Source organism: Aegilops tauschii, chromosome 4, assembly GCF_002575655.3.
Source record: "Aegilops tauschii subsp. strangulata cultivar AL8/78 chromosome 4, Aet v6.0, whole genome shotgun sequence".
NCBI lineage: Eukaryota > Viridiplantae > Streptophyta > Magnoliopsida > Poales > Poaceae > Aegilops > Aegilops tauschii.
In genome coordinates this window covers 491,944,994-491,967,959 of record NC_053038.3, presented here as the reverse complement: position 1 = coordinate 491,967,959, position 22,966 = coordinate 491,944,994, and the positions used below count along the sequence as shown (strand labels likewise).

General features: G+C 43.2%; 2 protein-coding genes across 2 annotated transcripts; both read right to left on the bottom strand.

The window, feature by feature from the left end:
- Nucleotides 1-2,166: 2,166 nt before the first annotated feature.
- On the bottom strand, nt 2,167-3,285 carry LOC109741477 (protein FAR1-RELATED SEQUENCE 5-like). Its single transcript, XM_020300565.1, has one exon. The coding sequence runs from the start codon at nt 3,283-3,285 to the stop codon at nt 2,167-2,169; it is 1,119 nt and encodes a 372-aa protein (XP_020156154.1).
- Nucleotides 3,286-3,330: 45 nt separating this feature from the next.
- Nucleotides 3,331-6,762, bottom strand: LOC141021994 (uncharacterized). Its single transcript, XM_073497864.1, has 7 exons — nt 6,588-6,762; nt 6,447-6,502; nt 5,605-5,685; nt 5,215-5,385; nt 4,891-5,130; nt 4,570-4,776; nt 3,331-4,182 (listed from the first exon to the last, which is right to left on the bottom strand). Exons 1-7 carry the CDS (start codon nt 6,760-6,762, stop codon nt 3,331-3,333), a joined length of 1,782 nt encoding a protein of 593 aa, XP_073353965.1.
- Between the last annotated feature and the right edge of the window lie 16,204 nt (nt 6,763-22,966).

The window sequence follows — 22,966 nt, the reverse complement described above, 5'->3', positions numbered from 1 at the left end:
GTCAAGTGTGTCAGTGTTTCAAGTCAGAGGTCACCTTCGTGTCTGTTTGTGCTCCAAATGCATCCGTTGATCTATAACCAGGAGTGGCACGGTAAAGATGCTCAGGGAGGCATGCTTGTGTTTTACGTGGAGTCACGTTCGTGCATTAATTGCGGAAACCCAACGTGCATGTTACAATTAAGTCACTAGAAGATTCAAGGCCGTGCCTCTGCTTTGCAGATGATTCTGCTAAAACGCGGACAAAACCAAGTGAATGAAGTGATGGCAGAACCACGGCTTTTCAAGAACGAGACACACGGTCCTGCCTTCGGCATTGTAAAGCACTGTTCTACATGCCACACACAGGCACGGCCGTGATTCCACGTGCCTTAGTAACATGTAAAGACGTGATTCTCTCATAGCAAACGCCGTGAACCTACTGCCAGGCACTATATCCATTTGTAAAACAAAAACGCAAACACAACCGTGACCCGTTGTGTTTGAAATCTTTGCATCACAGAAGCACCGCGTGAAGGCACATGAGGCACGGTTGGACACGCATCGCAAGCACGGTTATATGAATTACTTACAGTCATGCATTCATAACAGAAGAACATGCGTTAGAACAGGCGAGGCACAGTTACCACGAAAGCCACGGTTATGCAGCCCCAGAAGCACGACCCAGATTCTGTGCTTAAAAACGTTTTCGTTCCATAACGGTGGGCGTGACCATGCAACCGTGAGAGTCACGGTTGAACACTCACCGGTGGCATGACCGTGGCTGCCTGTGCCCTTAGGTTATTTTTATCTCTCTGTCATGCAGCAGAGAAGCATGCTTGTATGCTTACAACATCCACGTTCAGAAATCGACGTGGCTGCGGAAAATAACAAGGAAACCTGTGCCTCTGATATTTTTGTCCGCCGAGTAAAAAATACATAAAGAAGCAAAAGGCGTTCTTATTTAAATTTGTTTTGTTTCTATAACTGCAACAAATTAACTTACAAGCCGTTCTTATAACCACAGCACAAGAAAATAAACAATCGACAACCGCCCGCCCTCCCCACCAATTGCTTGCTATTTCATCGCTCCACGTGTGGCCTTGTTTTTGAATGTTCAGCGATCCATTCTTCCTTCTCGACCCTTGTGCAACCCCACTCTTCTGCGTAGCTATTCAACCTATTTACCTGTAAAATTAATATTCATACATAAAAACAAAGCGAAAGATTGCGGTCATCACTGTTTTTTGCTTACGTCCTGTTTAAGCTGCATTATTACCTTTTAATTTTTCTATTCGTACTGTTCTCCGGTACGAAAAAGTCTCCACTCAGACCTTTCCTTTCTGAAAATGGACTGCGCAGATTCCGTGCCTTGTCCCGGGCTTCCCTGCATGCATTCTGTGTGCCTGGCTTGTGTGATGTTTGATTCTGGCGTAGATGCAAGACTTTGGTAAATGCTCCCTGCTGTCAGTGGGGTCGTTGGAGTTGCTGGCGTTTGACGTCTTCCTCCTGGGCTTGGAGTGCATTGTCCTGAGCCGTTTGATGTCCTCGATGGTGTTGTCGGTGTTGTCGGCCATTTCATTGACCTTGCCCTCTTCTCCTGCTGCGATTTCCTCTTTTCCTCTTCAATCCTCATCCTCTCCTGGACTTCTGGGTTATTCGGGCAGTTTGTTTTCCTGTGACCCTTTACTCCACAACGGCCGCACTTGGATGCGGCTTTGTTGCCTTTTCCTTTCTTCTCAGAACCAGCTTTGATTCGATCTCCTTTTTTCGTACCCTTTGAGCCACTCATGGGAGGGTTCTTGAGAGTTTCGGCAAGAATGCCTGTGTCTGGTTCCTCGGCAAGTGCCGCCATGACTTTTATTTTCATATCTACCGTACACTCACGCAGCACACGGTATGCCTTCTCTTTTCTGCAAGCATTTGAACAGATATCCGACAACTCAGCATAAGCGAGGCCGAATCTCATAGTTTCATCGTCTTGTATGGTCATGCTATCACCTTGACTTGTAGACAGAACTTTCAGACTCTCTGATAGATTCCTGGTCCATCTGGGGATGACAAAGGATTTTGGAAGTTGATCGATCATGCCTGTTTGGTCCATCACCTTAAGCACATGGCAGCACTGAATGCCATCCCTACTCATTTTCTTGCAGTTGCAACTGTATATTTCTTTTTGCTCATCCACATCTACCCTGAACTCAGACCTGTCAAATTTCTCGCCTGGATATGGTTTCCACACTTTTTGTCCAGGCTCAATAATCTTTTTTTTAAATACTGCCTCCCCTTTGCCAGGTCAGAGCACTTGAAGTAAGTCCAGTTCCGTAGCTCCAGCTGGAATTTCCTGAAAATTTCATTCGTGTATACTTGACTTGCTTGTCTTTCAATCAGAAAACCCGTCTCTAGTGATGGCGCCTTCTCTTCTGTTCGGTGTCTTTTCTTGTCAAGCGTGGCGAGGCAATTTTGCTGAATCGTGCGATACGCATTAACAAACCTTTTTATAGTGTCCTTGTGGTCGACGTAATTCTTCCACATCGAATTCGTGCTCTCACTGTGAGTGGTTGTTGACGAGAAAGGATAGAAACAGTCCTTGAAGTAGGCCGGCACCCAAAAATTTCGGAGTTCCCATAGCGTGTTCAGGTGTTTGTTGCCTTCCACCTTGTGCAGAGAAATTGCTGCTTTCCAGGCACGCTCAAACTCGTCTTGATCTAGTGAGTTTTTGACGATTCGAAATATATCATCAGACATCCCTGGGTGCTGTGCAAACACTGCTACGTTATTTTCCTTCAGGTTCTTCCTAATATGCCACCAGCAGAACCTGTGCCTCGTCCTCGGAAGAGCTTCCTTTATTGCAGTCTTTATCGCCTGGTCCTGGTCTGTTATTATGTATTTCGGCTCTTTACCTCCCATTGCCTCGACAAACGTGCTTAGGAGCCACTTGAATGACCCTATTTTCTCATCCTTCAAAAGGCCTACTCCAAACAGGACGGTCGACCCGTGGTTGTCGACGCCTATAATTGGTGCAAATGGCAAGCCATATATATTCATAGAGAATGTGGTGTCAAAAGACACGAAATCTCCATATAGATCATAATTCATCTTACACAAGGAATCTGTCCAGAACAGGCTGCGCACTACATTGTTCTCTGTCTCTTCCACATGGTGGAATCCCGACCTCCGCCTCTGCATATCAGCAAACAGTTTCATGGTGTATGCGATATCAGTGCCGCGCTCTCCAGCCCTGTCCCGGCATGCAATGTTGCTTATGTCAATCGTGTCGAACATAATTTCTCGCCTCGGTTTCCCCATGGCAGTAAAAATCTGCATAACGTTCCTTGGTTCTAACCTCGCCTTCTACAGCACTTGTATAAAGAGTTTCTCCTGAGGTGTCATCTTCTTATAGCATCTCATGAACTTCAGCATCCAATCAGATGGGTGAAGCTGGTGGTTGTGCTCTAGACGAACGTTCTTCAGGTACCATTTCCTCCTATCTGTATCCCTCTTGGCTGCTATTTGGACTGGGCAGCTTGTTCGGATCAAGCAGTTTCTCCTTCTCTCCTTAACATGTCTCTCAGTTGTTTTATTCTGCCCTTCCTTGGTGCACTGAAACACCTGCTTGTCAAGCTGCTGATCATATGTCGATCTTCTGCTCGTTGATCGCTTGGCAGCAAAGCCAACCTTTCTAGTATATCTGCAGAAAAACAAAAAGCACTCATCCAATGATCTGAATACCATACCACCCTCTGGTTCGAGCGCTTCGGTGACCTCCTGAATCGTTGGGCATATGCCTTCTTTAAACATGTTGTCCATTTCTTTCTCTACAATGGTCGGCGGCGCCATGATGATTCTGTCAACCGTGTCTTCGTTCGTCTGATCGCATTCACTTCTGACGACATCAGTCTCATCGCCAGCCACAGGTCCACTTACAGCGGAGCTGTTGCTGCTCTGTTGTTTGTCACACGCAGCAGCGTCGTTTCTGCATGGCACGGCCAAATCCATAAATGAGTCTGCCTCTCCAATGTTGCATTGTGCAATGCTGCTCCCTGTTTCTCCGGCACTCGTGCAACCAAGGGACTGTGCTGCTTCTACCATGCAATCCGTGCTGGCGCTGTACGCTACTTGCTGCTGTGAACATTGTGTTTCCTTCGAAATGGATGGAGAACTATGATATTTCTTTCCCTCATCTGTTATCCCCTCCGCCAAATCCTGAACACATGGCAAGAAACAGAATTAGATGTCCAGAGCAGCATATGCATTTTTTTAATTTCTAAACAAAAGATTTATATGACTCATCAGGGCTCATCTGGTATACCAAAACCAGACCCGTGCCTCTTCACCGAGTATAAGCGGTACACCAGAGGCACTGTTCACATCACGAATGTGACCATGCTACACACACATCTGCACAAAGAGGCACAGATGTGCTTCTGTTTACACCATACAACCGGAGAGGCACAACAACATCCTATATAAAAGAACAACTGCACATACAGCCGTACAAGACGAACAGTCGTCCTCTTGTTTTCCACTTTACCCTGTTCTCCCATAAAACTGTTTGTGTGTTGATTTGAAAAAGCATAGTTCCGACGTCACCTTTGTTTTCCCATGCCTCTCTTGTCCAGCAAATCTTGGCGACAACCTCCGTGCATTGGTGATTTCGCTGACGATTTTGAATGCCATCGGAGATCCTTTGGAAGGACCCCTCATGTTGAACGCCACAGGTGATCCTTTCAAAGGACCTTGCCTTATGTTTTCATCGATTCGTGGACTACCGCCATACTTGCTTCCTTCCTCGTACACCTGCGTGTGGAAGATACTGCAATTTAAATATACCAGACGAAAACAAAGAAAAAATTGCTCACAAAAAATATACATTTGCTTTAAATGTTGTTGCACGTTCGTATATGCTGTCACCTGTATTGCTTTCTGATGCTGCTGTATGGTAGAGCTTATTGCTCCTATGTTTGATTTTGTCGTTGGGCTCTTCTTGCTTGTGCAAACCGTATTGAATCCTTGAACATCAATGCTTTTGTTGCCAATGATCCTTCTGCTTGCATCAAAGGAAATTTTGTTACCCTGCACCTCTTCATTATGACCGCCTACAAACGCTGGGCCGTCACAACGCCCGCTCTGCGCCTTTGTGGGCATCTGTGTCTTCAAACCAAAAAATAATTAGAGGCATGTGCGACTAAAACTTCCACGTACGTTAAAACCAGCGTTTGAAGTTTTCGTCGTTACCTGCACAATCTGCTTAGTGGAGTCTCTGCTGCTTAGAATGCTCCTCTTGGCAGGTGTCTGTTGCACACCATGCTCCTGGTTGGGGCGTTTGCCAAGAACTTGTATCTCACTCTTGACTCCAATTATTCCAGCCCGCATGGCATGTTTGACAGCATCTGCATCCTTGATCTTCTTCTCGTTTTGTAGTAAAAAAAATCTTCCACCTCTCGATACTCAACTGCAGAGTAGATGCAAAGGATAAACAAATATTACAGCATTCATCCAGGATATATAAATCATTTTTCTTGTTGTTAATGATCTACTATTTGGTGTTCTCAGTGGTGACACCTTGACAGCAAACGTCCCAGAAATAAAAGACCAAACACTAATGTTCAACTGCCTTACTATTACCTGCCTCCCATAATCCTTGCCGATGTCGTTCAAAGACCGACCGTCCCTGTTGTCCTGACCAGATGACGCACTCCTGAACATCTGCCCCGAAAAAGAGACGTAATAAATATAAAGGTTATAAACCTGCAGTATCAGTGTTGAAACTTTTCGAAGTCGATATCAACAGAGATATATTTTTAGTTCTATATAATTAACATATATAAATATATATACATATATTAATTTTTAATTAAACTACAACCTCAACCAAAGTGAGATCTCTGATGCTAATTTTCTTGTGCAACACTTAACACAAAGATAACCATGAAACCTAACAAAAGTAACAACCTCGTATTACAAGGACGAGAGGATACAAAACAAAAAACAAACTCAAATCAAAGCTACAGTGTAAAACTAAACAGTTTTATTCTATGAATCCCGACCACAACAAATTCATCAACGAATTGAATCTCGTGTATCAAGAATCGCCACGCAAAAGGTGCGTTGATAAATTTTTTACTAACCTTTGATTGCCGAATCTTATGCGCTGATTGTTCGGAAGTCACACCTTTCTAAATTGTGGGGGGATCTGCTTCCCTGCAGTTTGTCAGCGATCCCCTTCAATGATTTTGAATCTCGGAGAGAGAGAAAAGAGAAAGAGAGAGGGAGAGGGAGAGAGAAAGAAAGAGAGAGGCTACTTCGTTTTTTTGCGTGCAGGAGAAGAATAACCTGATAGGTGGGGTGAGTTTTGTGACGCATGAGAGATGGGCATGTTTCTTGGGCGTGACGAGATGTGGTAGGTCGACTTCACTTGACCGTCGACGACACTGACAAGTGGGCTCTCAGTTAATAATTCCTCTAACTCTCTCACTAACTTGTGGGGTCGGCCTTATATGAGTCCTACGAGGAGTACCTCCATCTGAGGTGAGAAAATGTGGTAGGTGGACTTCAAACTCATACTGACATGTGGGCTCTCAAATAGTTCCTCCAAGTATTTGACTAACTTGTGGGGTCGTCCGCAGATGAGTTCCAGATCTCTCTCCATCTAGCATCGGTGGCGACAGGCGAGCTCTCCAAAGGAAAGCCAATCCTGATCCCTCCGCAGAGTTTGCTCGTCACTGAAAAATTATCGGTCTCCTTCATCTCACTCGCCGTGGATCTCCTGTTCAGGTAATCCATCGCATCCTCACCATGATTATGCCACCGATTCAACGTTTGAACAAAAAAATTACCGGTGCTAGCAATTCCGTGGGCTGCGTACACACCGCATGTGCGCAACACAGCAGGTGGGCGAGATTTGAATATCGGTTCCGGATCCAATTATCTTCAGCTGGTCCGTGCTCAAACTGTTGCGCCGTCTTAACAGCAGAGGGGTTATGGATTTAAAATTAGGACTCAGCTAACCTCACTTTAACCATGCCAACTGCATGCTTGCGCCGTGGTTTTGCTAACTTGAGTTATATCTCCAACCATGCAAAACTTAAGCACTCGTCTTAGCTAACCAACTAGAGACAGGTCAAATTATTTGTATAGATCCGCAATCTATAGCAGAGATCCAAAGGATTTACGTCCGTTTTTGCAAAGCAGTTACTAACTCAGAGTTAGAACCCGTCTTAGCTAACCAACCTGTTGATGATGGTCTCACATGGACTGCTAACAACTGTCTTACATAGCTGACCTGGTAACGATGACGTCTCATGACCTTTTATGTAGAGTTCGATGAGATGGACTCCACCCCACAGCTGTCGGAGACTCAGTCTCAGTCTGTCGATGGCACAGAGATTGTCACCCAAGATTTCATGGTTCATGACCAACTAGAGACAGAGAGACTAAGGATCGAGTTAAAACGTGCAGCGCACAAAAAGCTTGTTGAGGAGTACAGGACAAAGAAGCAGCTTGCTGCCTCGAAGTAGGTGTTTTTTTTATCATGCATCTCGCGTGTGTCATTGAAATTTCTTTGGAAATCAATGCCTCTCATTCTAGCTGCATTTTTAATCACGGCTTAAATATTTATCTCTGTTTTGCTGACTCGGCGTTTATATGTAAGCTTCTACCAGAAAAGCATGTGGTTCAACAATACATTTGCTAAAGGTCATTTCTTATCTTTGTCCACAGAGCTGCTGTAATGGGTGAATACGCAGAAGAGTTCAGCACAAAACTTAGCTTCCAGAAATTCATTTCTATCTTTGAAAAGCTAACAGAACCACAAAAACAGCTTGTCAGAGATATTGGTTTTGGATACCTTCTAGATCTGTGCTGTCGCGAGCTTCCAAGGTGTTTCGTTCGCTGGCTTGTCCGCTATTTTGATTGCCCTTCCAGGTGTTTCATACTGCCTAGTGGATACAGATTCCTTATCAACTCGTACACCGTGCACCGGATCTTAGGAATTCCACCAGGCGGGCAGATTATCCCTAGAAAATGCTCAGAAGCTTTCAGATGTCAGGTTAAGTCTGAAACTCGGTGTGCTGGGCACTCTCCAAACATCAGAGAGTTAACTGATCTCATAACCCCAGAGCTGACAGGAGAAGTGTTTCAACGGGTTTTCGTGATGTTTGCAACAGCGGTATTTCTATGCCCAACGACATATGATTGCGTTAGCCCTGACTATTTAGCCGCTCTAGAAGGACCAGCAAGTAACATATCATCATATGATTGGTCCAATGCTGTCACAGAGAAACTGGTGACATCACTCCAGACCTTCAAGGACAAAGGATTCGCAGGTGCCCTGTGTGGCTGCCTCCTGATTCCAGTGGTTCGTTCACTAACTTGTACACTTCTTTATACCCACAAGCAGCTACAAGAACATGATTAATTTTTACCTCTTCCCCACTTGAAGATAACGTATTTTGAGTACCTGGATACGAAGATTATGGACCTGGAACCTGACACTCCTGCAAGACTTGTCATGTGGGACACAGAGGCCATTAAGAATTATGCTAACATAGACAGCCTGTCAACAGAGGACGGAATTTTTGGGAAACACACGATGAGTCAACTTTTCATCATTTTCCTTTGGCGAACTTTTCGACTCAACATAATGACTTAGCTGCCATGTATTAATTTGACTTGACTGTAATTCTTTCCTTCCACATGGCAGCTGAAAGACATTAGGCGCACGCCTTTCCAACCACCGCCTGGCTTTCAGGCGCCATTTTTTCAAATGAGTCCCAGACTAGAAGCCTACATAGAAGAATTTGTGCCTCAAGAAAAACTTTGTTCCGTAAGTGATTTCCAGCTTCTGCACCTGATTTTATGTTTGAAATGATGTTCCCTAAGTTTTTACGAAACAGATACATGTCCTATTGTGTTCATCCAGACAGTTTCCTATAGTACGTTAGTTGTGCTTTTGTGTTAAAACCAGACGTGCTTCCTATAGGACGTTAGCTCTGCTTTTGTGTTAAAACCAGAAGTGCTTCCTATAGTACGTTAGCTATGCTTTTGTGTTAAATATAGAAGTGCTTCCTATAGTACCTTAGCTGTGCCTTTATGTTAAAACCAGAAGTGCTTCCTATAGGACGTTAGCCGTACTTTTGTGTTAAATATAGAAGTGCTTCCTATAGTATGTTAGCTGTGCTTTTGTGTTAAATATAAAAGTGCTTCCTATAGGACGTTATCTGTGCCTTTGTGTTAAAACCAGAAGTGCTTCCTATAGGACGTTATCTGTGCTTTTGTGTTAAAACCAGAACTGCTTCCTATAATACGTTAGCCGTGCTTTTGTGTTAAATATAAAAGTGCTTCCTATAGTACGTTAACTGTGCATTTGTGTTAGATATACAAGTGCCTCCTATAGTACGTTAGCTGTGCTTTGGTGTTAAAACTAGAAGTGCTTCCTACTTTAGTCGTGCCTTTGCGTTAAAACTAACAGTGCTTCCTATAGTACGTTAGCTGTGCTTTTGTGTTAAAACTAGAAGTGCTTTCATATAATACGTTACCCGTGCCTTTGCGTTAAAACTAACAGTGCTTCCTATAGTACGTTAGCTGTGCTTTTGTGTTAAAACTAGAAGTGCTTTCTATAATACATTAGCTGTGCCTTTGCGTTAAATATAGAAGTGCTCCCTATAGTACGTTACCTGTGCTTTTGTGTTAAAACTACAGGTACTTCCTATAGAACGTTAACTGTGCCTTTGTGTTAAATATAGAAGTGCTCCCTATAGTACGTCATCTGTGCTTTTTGTGTTAAAACTACAAGTGCTTCCTATAGTACGTTAACTGTGCCTTTGTGTTAAATATAGAAGTGCTTCCTATAGTATGTTAGATGTGCCTTTGTGTTAAATATAGCACTGCTTCCCTACGACGGTAGATCAACCATGCTTCGTAAGGTAGGTCGACTGTGCTCTTTCAAGGAATGTGTTCACCATGATTCATGGACTTTGTTAGCCGCGCTTCCCGCAGCACACCATGTGTCCTTCTGCGCACATTATTCCATGCCCTTTCTGCAATTATTGACACAACGTACAGTAGTTCACAAGATATTTTTCATTTTCGGTATTAATAACTTCTTTTCATTCTCGGTGTTAATAAATCTTTCAATTCCAGGCCAAGATGAAAATTGCCAAAGTTATCAATGAAATGTACGCAGAACTTTTCTCGCGGTTTCAACCAGCTCTCGAGCAGAAATTGGAGAAGCTCCTTTCACGTGGTAGGGATCTTAGTGCAAAAGAAACCAAGACCAGAGACCAGGGCGTTTATTGTAACTTGCAACAAGACAACTCAAATGAAAAAGAAACTTTTTCATCACTCCCTTCAACATATTCTACGCTTCCAAGTTCTAGCATGACAAGCAGTCAAAGTTCTTCCAGCAGTGGCTCAACCAGTGTCCTTCACGCCACATCATACTCCCTGGAAAATTTAAAGGGTTGCTGCGATACCCCTGACCCGGAATCCCAGAATCCGTACGACAAAGAGCAGTCCCAAATTCGTCTATCTTCACGCCTAAAATCATCAACCCAGATTAAGTTGCTACTGGAAGTGAACAGGATCGACCACAACAAAGAGGACATTGATGAACAAGCCAAGATTCATCTGGACAAAGTGCATAACCATCTGCACAATTGCCTTGATGGCTTGCCGGTCCATGAGCCTTTCGTGTCAACATCCGAGATGCTGGAGAGTGGGGCAATTATAATGACAGGTGAAAATTCATCTGAGTGTTCTGTACCGATTGAACCCAAAATTCTGCTGGAGGATCTGGAGACCACAACTCTCTGACAAGCCCACTGGAAAAACTCTTGGAGGAAACAGCAAAACCTACTACAACAGAAACATCAGCCTCGCACTCTGCGGTTGACAAACAATTACTGACTGATCCAATCTCAACAGATACACTTGGAGCACCTGTTTATCACGTTGGGAAAACGTCACCAACTACTGCACGGTCCAGCGGTTCTGGTAGCGCTCACAACAACTCTTCAACCAACACAAAGAGCCTCACTGTATCCCAGCCTACACAAAAATCAAACAATGTCACTGGACAACGTTCTTCTTCGCTGCAGGAAGATAAGGTCCATCTTGTTTCAACTTTGAGTGACGAGAACAACATTGCTGAAATAGAACGCACAAGAGCTACTTCCTCCCTTGCTCCTACAGTAGAAGTCCCCAGTGATTCTGCCAGCGGTTCTGGCTCAGTACTGGACACGGGAAAAGCAATTCCATCCACTAGTGATGCTCCACTGGTTGCTGCACCATCTGTCAATGCAGAAGACAATAACATTGCAGAAGAACATGAACAGTGTATGAAGCAACCACCTATTGATCCCACAGACAGCGTCCCTATTACCACAAGCGCACAACCGCCAGAACCGGAACCACAAATGGCAGCTCACAAGAGGTCCTTAAAGCAGTCAGAAGATCCAGGTACAAGAGTACAGCGCCTCCTATGAAAAGAGTTAGGATACTGGAGCCTCCACATAATTCAACAGAAACTGCAAACAACCAGTCTCTACAAGCTGACAACCACAGAGGCCTCCTTAATTGTGGATTCATTGATGATGATCAAATATGGTCTGACCCATCTATCTATGAACAACTTGACAGAGTCATTGAACAAAAAAAGAAACAACCCTTTCATAACCAAGTAGCATCACAACAATGCCAACCTGATACTGTCTCACACTTGGCCAAGAATTCAAGCTCATCAGCTAGATCTTCCCTTTCTAACTATCCAGAGCCACATATACCCAGCAGATCAGGATCAATGTCAGGCGGTAGCCACCTCACACAGGCCTTTGATACGTCATACTCTACAGGTTTAACTCAAACTGTCTTGTCCCAAAGTTTACCAGCAACTCCCTTGTCCCAACACTACAATCAACCAGCTCCTAGTATCAAAAACCACTTCTACCAACATCCTGGTGCTCAGAATAACGGCGGTTCAAACAAAAGCCAGCGCTCACCATATGCGATGAACAACCAAAGTCACAAGCAGTACCAGCAACAAACCACTGTCCGTGATGCCCACTACCCCCAACACAATGATGCTCAGAATAACAGCACTACACGGTGCCAACAACGCCAACCTCAAGAGCAAAACAATCAGCAACCACACAGAGGCGGGTATAATGGGCAAAGTTACAGTGCCTTGCAACAACAGTTCAACAGCATGCAGTATTCCGGCCATCCTCTCCAGCATTTTCCAACAGATATTCCTTCAAGCTCAACCGGTGATCCAACTGTCAGAACATTAGAACTGCGCATGCAGCACCAACCACAACGCCTAATGTTCCAAAGAAACAACAATTATAATGAGGGTCGTCTGCAAATTAGTAATGGTCAATTGAACTCCGGTGGTCATGTCTTCCAGCCTCATCAACATCATTCTGAGCTAGAACAGACTCGATTCACTGACCAAGGGAATGACCATCAAGATCACTGCCAACTTTTGGAAATAAGAGATTCCACAAATGAGGAGAAAGAAGTGTATGAAACAATCGTCGACAATATGCCAGGTATCAAGCAAAATGATAGGTAATGAATTCGTTGTTCCTGTTACAGTAAAGTTTTGGTCCCTTCGTTTACTAATGCAATATATTCCGCCTGAAGCTATCATATTCAAGTGTTTCGGCTCGATTCTTCTACTACTGAAATTGGATACTAATCATTTCCTCTTATGTTAAAAAAGAAAATCTTACGATTTAAAATTCATTTGTTTTTTTTACAGCAAGAGGATATCCTCCGTCGATCGACGTTGGGTCGATCATCGAACTTTAGGTTTGTCAATGAAGGTATACAGATATATCAACTTATTCGTGGTCGATGCTTACTCAGCGTTGCTGATGAAAGAACAATTCTACGCAACGCCAGCATTTGTGCACAAGCATATAATGTACATGGACGCTTCTGTAAGTTCTTGCTTCTCATAAATAATAATAACAAACCACATTTACTACTACTACCACACTGAGTGACACAACTTCAATTTTCTGCAGGATAAATTTAAAGTTCTAGGAGCAAGCACAGAACTACTCAAGGAACACATTGTGGAAAAAACTATTGGGTACAGGCTGCCCAACAAATGTAACATCGTGAGTTCACCCTACTCACTCTATCTTCCTAGTGTTCGTCTTTGATTCTACAAGTTTTTCTTGTTACAATGATATTATTCCCTGTTAATTGTTTTAAGTCTTAATACCTGTGAGAAAGGATCCACATTTTATCTACCTCATCATCGTGAATCTTGCAATGCGTCGCTTCGAAATTTTGTGTCCTTATATCAATTGCGACGGTATAAAGGAACACTCGGACATTGTCATCGAAAACTTCAAGAGAGCTTACCATTCTGCTTACAACAACTATCCTCACACCATGGCCTCCTTTCATGTCAAACCTGTGCAGAGTGTATGTAACTCAGACAGAGAGTAAGTTTCTTTTAACTGTAGCTCTACCTCATTTAAACCATGCATCTTTTTGTTCCACTACACATCCCATACCTACTGTTCACCTTCTAATCACAGACATTAATGCTCTCAATTTTCAGGGATGATAGTGCTATTTACACCATGCATTTGATGCCGCTCATTAATTTGAATAATAATTCATTTTTTATCAACAATGTAAGTTCACTCTCATTGACAACACATCAACATACGTTCATCCAAGCCAGTTGAACATTAAGTTTTACAATAAATTTTATTAATTTGCACGGTTATGTGTTTGCAGATCCATGTGAAACCGATGAGAGAACAACTAACTTACAAAATGATAACATCCAACCACAACACAGGCCATGTATTTGAGGCACTGAGCATCGTCCTCGACAAGCACAATATCCGGCGCGAAAGAAGAAGAGTTGGAAGAAGATGACTATTGCTTAAATGTGCCTTAATTTAGGTGGAGCCATCTGAACATTGTTTCAGCCAGCCATATCGACTCATATGTAATCACAACAATGTTTCGCCTATTTTTGTGTCCATCCAAGATATCTGCTATGGATCCCGTTAAACACGGCTGTGCGTTCAAATGGTCAAGTCTTAAATTCCTGAACAGCAAACATTTACAAATAAGAATCATATTTTTTCCAAAAGTTCTAAACATGATATTCAACACATCACTTCCTTGCACTAGAACACCACTCACTTCAATAAGACATATAAAAGAAACAATTGAAACACAAAGGAAAAACACTATCAATTCGTAAGCATCTGACGAAGGAGCTAAATGACTCACCTCCAGTAATCCGGGTCACAGAGGCACTGTCGTGCCTCTTATCCACGTAGAACGTGCCTCTCTTACCACGGACAACTAAGCTGACACACACAAGTGCGCCACCAGTTAACACAGGACCGTCCCCTCTCGACAGCTTAACACCGGTCCCTCTCCAAGCCAAATGAGTCATGGAAGCACGACCGTGGCTCAAGTTAACGAAAGAAGAACCATCCTCTGTGATAGACGACTAAACTGAAAAAAGACCAAAACAGAAGAACGACCGTGACTTCGACTGTAAAAGGTCTGTGACCTCACAAGTTTCAACGACGAGTCTCTCTCAGCAAATAAGTGAAAGCAAACGTTTCGAAAGAAAGGCACGACCATGCCTTTGAGTAACATCGTAGATGTGCCTCTCCGAGCGAACGTGTAAGAGAAAGCATTTGCGAACAACAGACAGAACTCTGACTCAACATAACATAGCACATGCCTCCACTAACTAGACAGACGTGACTTCACTAGCAGACTAACTAGAAATATTACAGAACATACAACCATGACAGTGACTCATACTAACATAACGCAGTGCCTCTCCGAATTTAATACCCAAAGGAAGGATAACGCCTCTACCAAACATACGACAATGCATCCAATGCCTTCACGGCCATGCCTTTCAAAATCAAAGTACCACCACCATAATAGAAACACAGAAACGCAACCGTCGATAACACAATACTCCCACAGCAAGTATCACACTGGATTACCGTGCCTAAATCAGACAACATATACTGAAACAGACAACATATATTGAAACAGACAGCAAAGTGAGAAAATTTGAAGAATCTTAAACACACTAAAGCTCTGCATAAAAACATTTCAAACACACAACCACAACCATATATTCAATATAAAAACAACCGTGCCAAACACAGTACAAACACAAAGCAAAAGTAAAGCCCCTACCTGTCAGTGAAGAAGCTAGCAAACTAATAAGACCAGAGCGTGCCTTGCCTAAAACAAAAACAATGCCTCCCTGAACAGACGATTGTGCGCTGCCTAGAATCACGAAAGTGCACATCTGAGTGCTCCCCTTAATCCATCTCATCTAATACTAACTCATAGCAACAAATCATAGAGGAAAATATTCTTGAAGGCACCCAATTAAGAAAAACATAATGGAACAAAAATAAACTTAAATTTCCAAACTAGTCAACTCCATCCGGTTCAAAATAAAACAACCACAATTACAAATTCATCAGTCTATGTAATATTACCCCATACAATAACTATCAAATAAGCAATTCATCACACAATCCATCTTGCCAGCACTTCCACCTGGACTACTCCTCAGAAACGTCCTCGCCATCTGAGATCAGGAAGATAGCGACGATGCAGGATGTCCCTCATCGACAGAAATCGGCGGTATGGCTCATAGCTCACATACCCTTCCTAAAGGAAAATCAAATGAAAACATGAATATACAAAAAAAACAAGTACTGTTCTAGCAACAAAGGCAGAAACTAACAAAAATGAAATATTCACTTACAGTAGCTCCATATTTCAGGTGATCAAAAGTAAGTGGCTTCCAATCCCAGTAGTGACAAAGAAGTTCTGGAAAAGATGACTCCAGCTCCAAATAAGATTCGTCAATGATGGCTCTGAAAGAAATATGCCCTAGAGGCAATAATAAACTTATTATTTATTTCCTTATATCATGATAAATGTTTATTATTCATGCTAGAATTGTATTAACCGGAAACGTAATACTTGTGTGAATACATAGACAAACAGAGTGTCACTAGTATGCCTCTACTTGACTAGCTCGTTAATCAAAGATGGTTTTGTTTCCTAGCCATTGACATGGGTTGTCATTTGATTAACGGGGTCACATCATTAGGAGAATGATGTGATTGACTTGACCCATTCCGTTAGCTTAGCACTTGATCATTTAGTATGTTGCTATTGATTTCTTCATGACTTATACATGTTCCTATGACTATGAGATTATGCAACTCCCGTTTACCGGAGGAACACTTTGTGTGCTACCAAACGTCACAACGTAACTGGGTGATTATAAAGGTGTTCTACAGGTGTCTCCGAAGGTACTTGTTGGGTTGGCGTATTTCGAGATTAGGATTTGTCACTCCGATTGTCGGAGAGGTATCTCTGGGCCCACTCGATAATGCACATCACTTAAGCATTGCAAGCATTGCAACTAATGAGTTAGTTGTGGTATGATGTATTACGGAACGAGTAAAGAGACTTGCTGGTAACGAGATTGACCTAGGTATTGAGATACCGACGATCGAATCTCGGGCAAGTAACATACCGATGACAAAGGGAACAACGTATGTTGTTATGCGGTCTGATCGATAAAGATCTTCGTAGAATATGTGGGAGCCAATATGAGCATCCAGGTTCCGCTATTGGTTATTGACCGGAGACGTGTCTCGGTCATGTCTACATAGTTCTCGAACCCGTAGGGTCCGCACGCTTAACGTTTCGATGACAGTTATATTATGAGTTTATATGTTTTGATGTACCGAAGGTTGTTCGGAGTCCCGGATGTGATCACGGACATGACGAGGAGTCTCGAAATGGTCGAGACATGAAGATTGATATATTGGAAGCCTATATCTGGATATCGGAAGTGTTTCGGGTGAAATCGGGATTTTACCGGAGTACCGGAGGGGTTAACGGAACCCCCCGGGGGTTAATGGGCCATAGTGGGCCTTAGTGGAGAAGAGGAGAGGCGGTCAGGGCAAGGGCCGCGCCCCCCTCCCCCCTAGTCCAAATAGGACAAGCAGAGGGGGGCGGCGCCCCCCCCCCTTCCTTCTTCTCCTCCACCTCTTTCCCCCTCTTCTCCTAATCCAACAAGGAATAGGGAGGGAGTCCTACTCCCGGTGGGAGTAGGACTCCTCCTGGCAAGCCCCCTCCTGGCAAGCCGCACCTCCCGCTTGCTCCTTTATATACGGGGGCAGGGGGCACCCTAGAGACACAACAATTGATCGTTTGATCTTTTAGCCGTGTGCGGTGCCCCCTCCACCATAGTCCACCTCGATAATACTGTAGCGGTGCTTAGGTGAAGCCCAGCGTCGGTAGACCATCATCATCGTCGCCACGCCGTCGTGCTGACGAAACTCTCCCTCAACACTCGGGTGGATCGGAGTTCGAGGGACGTCATCGGGCTGAACGTGTGCTGAACTCGGAGGTGTCGTGCGTTTGGTACTTGATCGGTCAGATCGTGAAGACGTACGACTACATCAACCGCGTTGTGCTAACGTTTCCGCTTTCGGTCTACGAGGGTACGTGGACAACACTCTCCCCTCTCGTTGCTATGCATCACCATGATCTTGCGTGTGCGTAGGATTTTTTTTTAAATTACTACATTCCCCAACAGTGGTATCACAGCCTGGTTTTATGCGTTGATGTTATATGCACGAGTAGAACACAAGTGAGTTGTGGGTGATATAAGTCATAGTGCCTACCAGCATGTCATACTTTGGTTCGGCGGTATTGTTGGATGAAGCAGCCCGGACCGACATTACGCGTACGCTTACGCGAGACTGGTTCTACCGACGTGCTTTGCACACAGGTGGCTGGCGGGTGTCAGTTTCTCCAACTTTAGTTGAACCGAGTGTGGCTACGCCCGATCCTTGCAAAGGTTAAAACAGCACCAACTTGACAAACTATCGTTGTGGTTTTGATGTGTAGGTAAGAACGGTTCTTGCTAAGCCCGTAGCAGCCACGTAAAATTTGCAACAACAAAGTAGAGGACGTCTAAATTGTTTTTGCAGGGCATGTTGTGATGTGATATGGTCAAGACATGATGCTAAATTTTATTGTATGAGATGATCATGTTTTGTAACCGAGTTATCGGCAACTGGCAGGAGCCATATGGTTGTCGCTTTATTGTATGCAATGCAACCGCCCTATAATGCTTTACTTTATCACTAAGCGGTAGCGATAGTCGTAGAAGCATAAGATTGGCGAGACGACAACGATGCTACGATGAAGATCAAGGTGTCGCGCCGGTGACGATGGTGATCATGACGGTGCTTCGGAGATGGAGATCACAAGCACAAGATGATGATGGCCATATCATATCACTTATATTGATTGCATGTGATGTTTATCTTTTAAGCATCTTATCTTGCTTTGATTGACGATAGCATTATAAGATGATCCCTCACTAAATTATCAAAGTATAAGTGTTCTCCCTGAGTATGCACCGTTGCGAAAGTTCTTCGTGCTGAGACACCACGTGATGATCGGGTGTGATAGGCTCTACGTTCAAATACAACGGGTGCAAAACAGTTGCACACGCGGAGTACTCAGGTTAGCCTAGCATATAACAGATATAGCCTCGGAACACGGAGACCGAAAGGTCGAGCGTGAACCATATAGTAGATATGATCAACATAGTGATGTTCACCGTTGAAACTACTCCATCTCACATGATGATCGGACATGGTTTAGTTGATATGGATCACGTGATCACTTAGAGGATTAGAGGGATGTCTATCTAAGTGGGAGTTCTTAAGTAATATGATTAATTGAACTTAAATTTATCATGAACTTAGTACCTGATAGTATCTTGCTTGTCTATGTTGATTGTAGATAGATGGCATGTGTTGTTGTTCCGTTGAATTTTAATGCATTCCTTGAGAAAGCAAAGTTGAAAGATGATGGTAGCAATTACACGGACTGGGTCCGTAACTTGAGGATTATCCTCATTGCTGCACAGAAGAATTACGTCCTGGAAGCACCGCTGGGTGCCAGGCCTGCTGCCGATGCAACTGACGACGTTAAGAACGTCTGGCAGAGCAAAGCTGATGACTACTCGATAGTTCAATGTGCCATGCTTTACGGCTTAGAACCGGGACTTCAACGACGTTTTGAACGTCATGGAGCATATGAGATGTTCCAGGAGTTGAAGTTAATATTTGAAGCAAATGCCCGAATTGAGAGATATGAAGTCTCCAATAAGTTCTACAGCTGCAACATGGAGGAGAATAGTTCTGTCAGTGAGCATATACTCAAAATGTCTGGGTATAATAATCACTTGATTCAACTGGGAGTTAATCTTCCGGATGATAGTGTCATTGACAGAATTCTCCAATCACTGCCACCAAGCTACAAGAGCTTCGTGATGAACTATAACATGCAAGGGATGGATAAGACGATTCCCAAGCTCTTCGCAATGCTAAAGGCTGCGGAGGTAGAAATCAAAAAGGAGCATCAAGTATTCATGATCAATAAGACCACCAGTTTCAAGAAAAAGGGCAAAGGGAAGAAGAAGGGGAACTTCAAGAAGAACAGCAAGCAAGTTGCTATTCAGGAGAAGAAACCCAAGTCTGGACCTAAGCCTGAGACTGAGTGCTTCTACTGCAACCAGACTGGTCACTGGAAGCGGAACTGCCCCAAGTATTTGGCGGATAAGAAGGATGGCAAGGTGAACAAAGCTATATGTGATATACATGTTATTGATGTGTACCTTACTAATGCTCGTAGTAGCACCTGGGTATTTGATACTGGTTCTGTTGCTAATATTTGCAACTCGAAACAAGGGCTACGGATTAACCGAAGATTGGCTAAGGACGAGGTGACGATGCGCGTGGGAAATGGTTCCAAAGTCGATGTAATCACGGTCGGCACGCTACCTCTACATCTACCTTCGGGATTAGTTTTAGACCTAAATAATTGTTATTTGGTGCCAGCGTTAAGCATGAACATTATATCTGGATCTTGTTTGATGCGAGATGGTTATTCATTTAAATCAGAGAATAATGGTTGTTCTATTTATATGAATAATATCTTTTATGGTCATGCACCCTTGAAGAGTGGTCTATTTTTGTTGAATCTCGATAGTAGTGATACACATATTCATAGTATTGAAGACAAAAGATGCAGAGTTGATAATCATAGTGCAACTTATTTGTGGCACTGCCGTTTAGGTCATATCGATGTAAAGCGCATGAAGAAACTCCATACTGATGGACTTTTGGAACCACTTGATTATGAATCACTTGGTACTTGCGAACCGTGCCTCATGGGCAAGATGACTAAAATGTTGTTCTCCGGAACTATGGAGAGAGCAACAGATTTGTTGGAAATCATACATATATGGTCTGATGAATGTTGAGGCTCGTGGCGAATATCATTATTTTCTCACCTTCACAGATGATTTAAGCAGATATGGGTATATCTACTTAATGAAACATAAGTCTGAAACATTTGAAAAGTTCAAAGAATTTCAGAGTGAAGTTGAAAATCATCGTAACAAGAAAATAAAGTTTCTACGATCTGATCGTGGAGGAGAATATTTGAGTTATGAGTTTGGTCTTCATTTGAAACAATGCGCAATAGTTTCGCAACTCACGCCACCCGGAACACCACAGCGTAATGGTGTGTCCGAACGTCGTAATCATACTCTACTAGATATGGTGCGATCTATGATGTCTCTTACTGATTTACCGCTATTGTTTTGGGGTTATGCTTTAGAGACGGCCGCATTCACGTTAAATAGGGCACCATCAAAATCCGTTGAGACAACGCCTTATGAATTGTGGTTTGGCAAGAAACCAAAGTTGTCGTTTCTTAAAGTTTGGGGCTGCGATGCTTATGTGAAAAAACTTCAACCTGATAAGCTCGAACCCAAATCGGAGAAATGTGTCTTCATAGGATACCCAAAGGAGACTGTTGGGTACACCTTCTATCACACATCCGAAGGCAAGACTTTTGTTCCTAAATTCGGAATCTTTCTGGAGAAGGAGTTTCTCTCGAAAGAAGTGAGTGGGAGGAAAGTAGAACTTGATGAGGTAATTGTACCTGCTCCCTTATTGGAAAGTAGTTCATCGCAGAAACCGGTTTCTGCAATGCCTACACCAATTTGTGAGGAAGTTGATGATGATGATCATGGAACTTCAGATCAAGTTGTTACTGAACCTCGTAGGTCAACCAGAGTAAGATCCGCACCAGAGTGGTACGGTAATCCTGTTCTGGAGGTTATGTTACTAGACCATGATGAACCTATGAACTATGAAGAAGCGATGGTGAGCCCAGATTCCGCAAAATGGCTTGAGGCCATGAAATCTGAGATGGGATCCATGTATGAGAACAAAGTGTGGACTTTGGTTGACTTGCCCGATGATCGGCAAGCCATTGAGAATAAATGGATCTTCAAGAAGAAGACTGACGCTGACGGTAATGTTACTGTCTATAAAGCTCGACTTGTTGCAAAAGGTTTTCGACAAGTTCAAGGGATTGACTACGATGAGACCTTCTCACCCATAGCGATGCTGAAGTCTGTCCGAATCATGTTAGCAATTGCCGCATTTTATGATTATGAAATTTGGCAAATGGATGTCAAAACTGCATTCCTGAATGGATTTCTGGAAGAAGAGTTGTATATGATGCAACCGGAAGGTTTTGTCGATCCAAAGGGAGCTAACAAAGTGTGCAAGCTCCAGCGATCCATTTATGGACTGGTGCAAGCCTCTCGGAGTTGGAATAAACGCTTTGATAGTGTGATCAAAGCATTTGGTTTTGTACAGACTTTTGGAGAAGCCTGTATTTACAAGAAAGTGAGTGGGAGCTCTGTAGCATTTCTGATATTATATGTGGATGACATATTGCTGATTGGAAATGATATAGAATTTCTGGATAGCATAAAGGGATACTTGAATAAGAGTTTTTCAATGAAAGACCTCGGTGAAGCTGCGTATATATTGGGCATCAAGATCTATAGAGATAGATCAAGACGCTTAATTGGACTTTCACAAAGCACATACCTTGACAAAGTTTTGAAGAAGTTCAAAATGGATCAAGCAAAGAAAGGGTTCTTGCCTGTGTTACAAGGTGTGAAGTTGAGTAAGACTCAATGCCCGACCACTGCAGAAGATAAAGAGAAGATGAAAGATGTTCCCTATGCTTCAGCCATAGGATCTATCATGTATGCAATGCTATGTACCAGACCTGATGTGTGCCTTGCTATGAGTTTAGCAGGGAGGTACCAAAGTAATCCAGGAGTGGATCACTGGACAGCGGTCAAGAACATCCTAAAATACCTGAAAAGGACTAAGGATATATTTCTCGTTTATGGAGGTGACAAAGAGCTCATCGTAAATGGTTACGTTGATGCAAGCTTTGACACTCATCCGGACGATTCTAAATCGCAAACCGGATACGTGTTTACATTGAACGGTGGAGCTGTCAGTTGGTAGTTCTAAACAAAGCGTCGTGGCGGGATCTACGTGTGAAGCGGAGTACATAGCTGCTTTGGAAGCAGCAAATGAAGGAGTCTGGATGAAGCAGTTCATATCCGATCTAGGTGTCATACCTAGTGCACCGGGTCCAATGAAAATCTTTTGTGACAATACTGGTGCAATTGCCTTGGCGAAGGAATCCAGATTTCACAAGAGAACCAAGCACATCAAGAGACGCTTCAATTCCATCCGGGATTTAGTCCAGGTGGGAGACATAGATATTTGCAAGATACATACGGATCTGAATGTTGCAAACCCGTTGACTAAGCCTCTTCCACGAGCAAAACATGATCAGCACCAAGGCTCCATGGGTGTTAGAATCATTGCAGTGTAATCTAGATTATAGACTCTAGTGCAAGTGGGAGATTGAAGGAAATATGCCCTAGAGGCAATAATAAAGTTATTATTTATTTCCTTATATCATGATAAATGTTTATTATTCATGCTAGAATTGTATTAAACGAAAACATAATACTTGT

Excerpts from the sequence above, each read along its gene's own strand:
- LOC141021994 (XM_073497864.1), bottom strand. The coding sequence starts at position 6,762 with ATGGATTACCTGAACAGGAGATCCACGGCGAGTGAGATGAAGGAGACC. Across the intron at positions 6,503-6,587 it reads ATCTGCGGACGACCCCACAA|ATGGAGGTACTCCTCGTAGG; the intron begins GTTAGTCAAATA and ends TTCTCACCTCAG. Across the intron at positions 5,386-5,604 it reads GCAAGGATTATGGGAGGCAG|AAGATCAAGGATGCAGATGC; the intron begins GTAATAGTAAGG and ends CAAAACGAGAAG.
- LOC109741477 (XM_020300565.1), bottom strand. The coding sequence starts at position 3,285 with ATGGGGAAACCGAGGCGAGAAATTATGTTCGACACGATTGACATAAGC.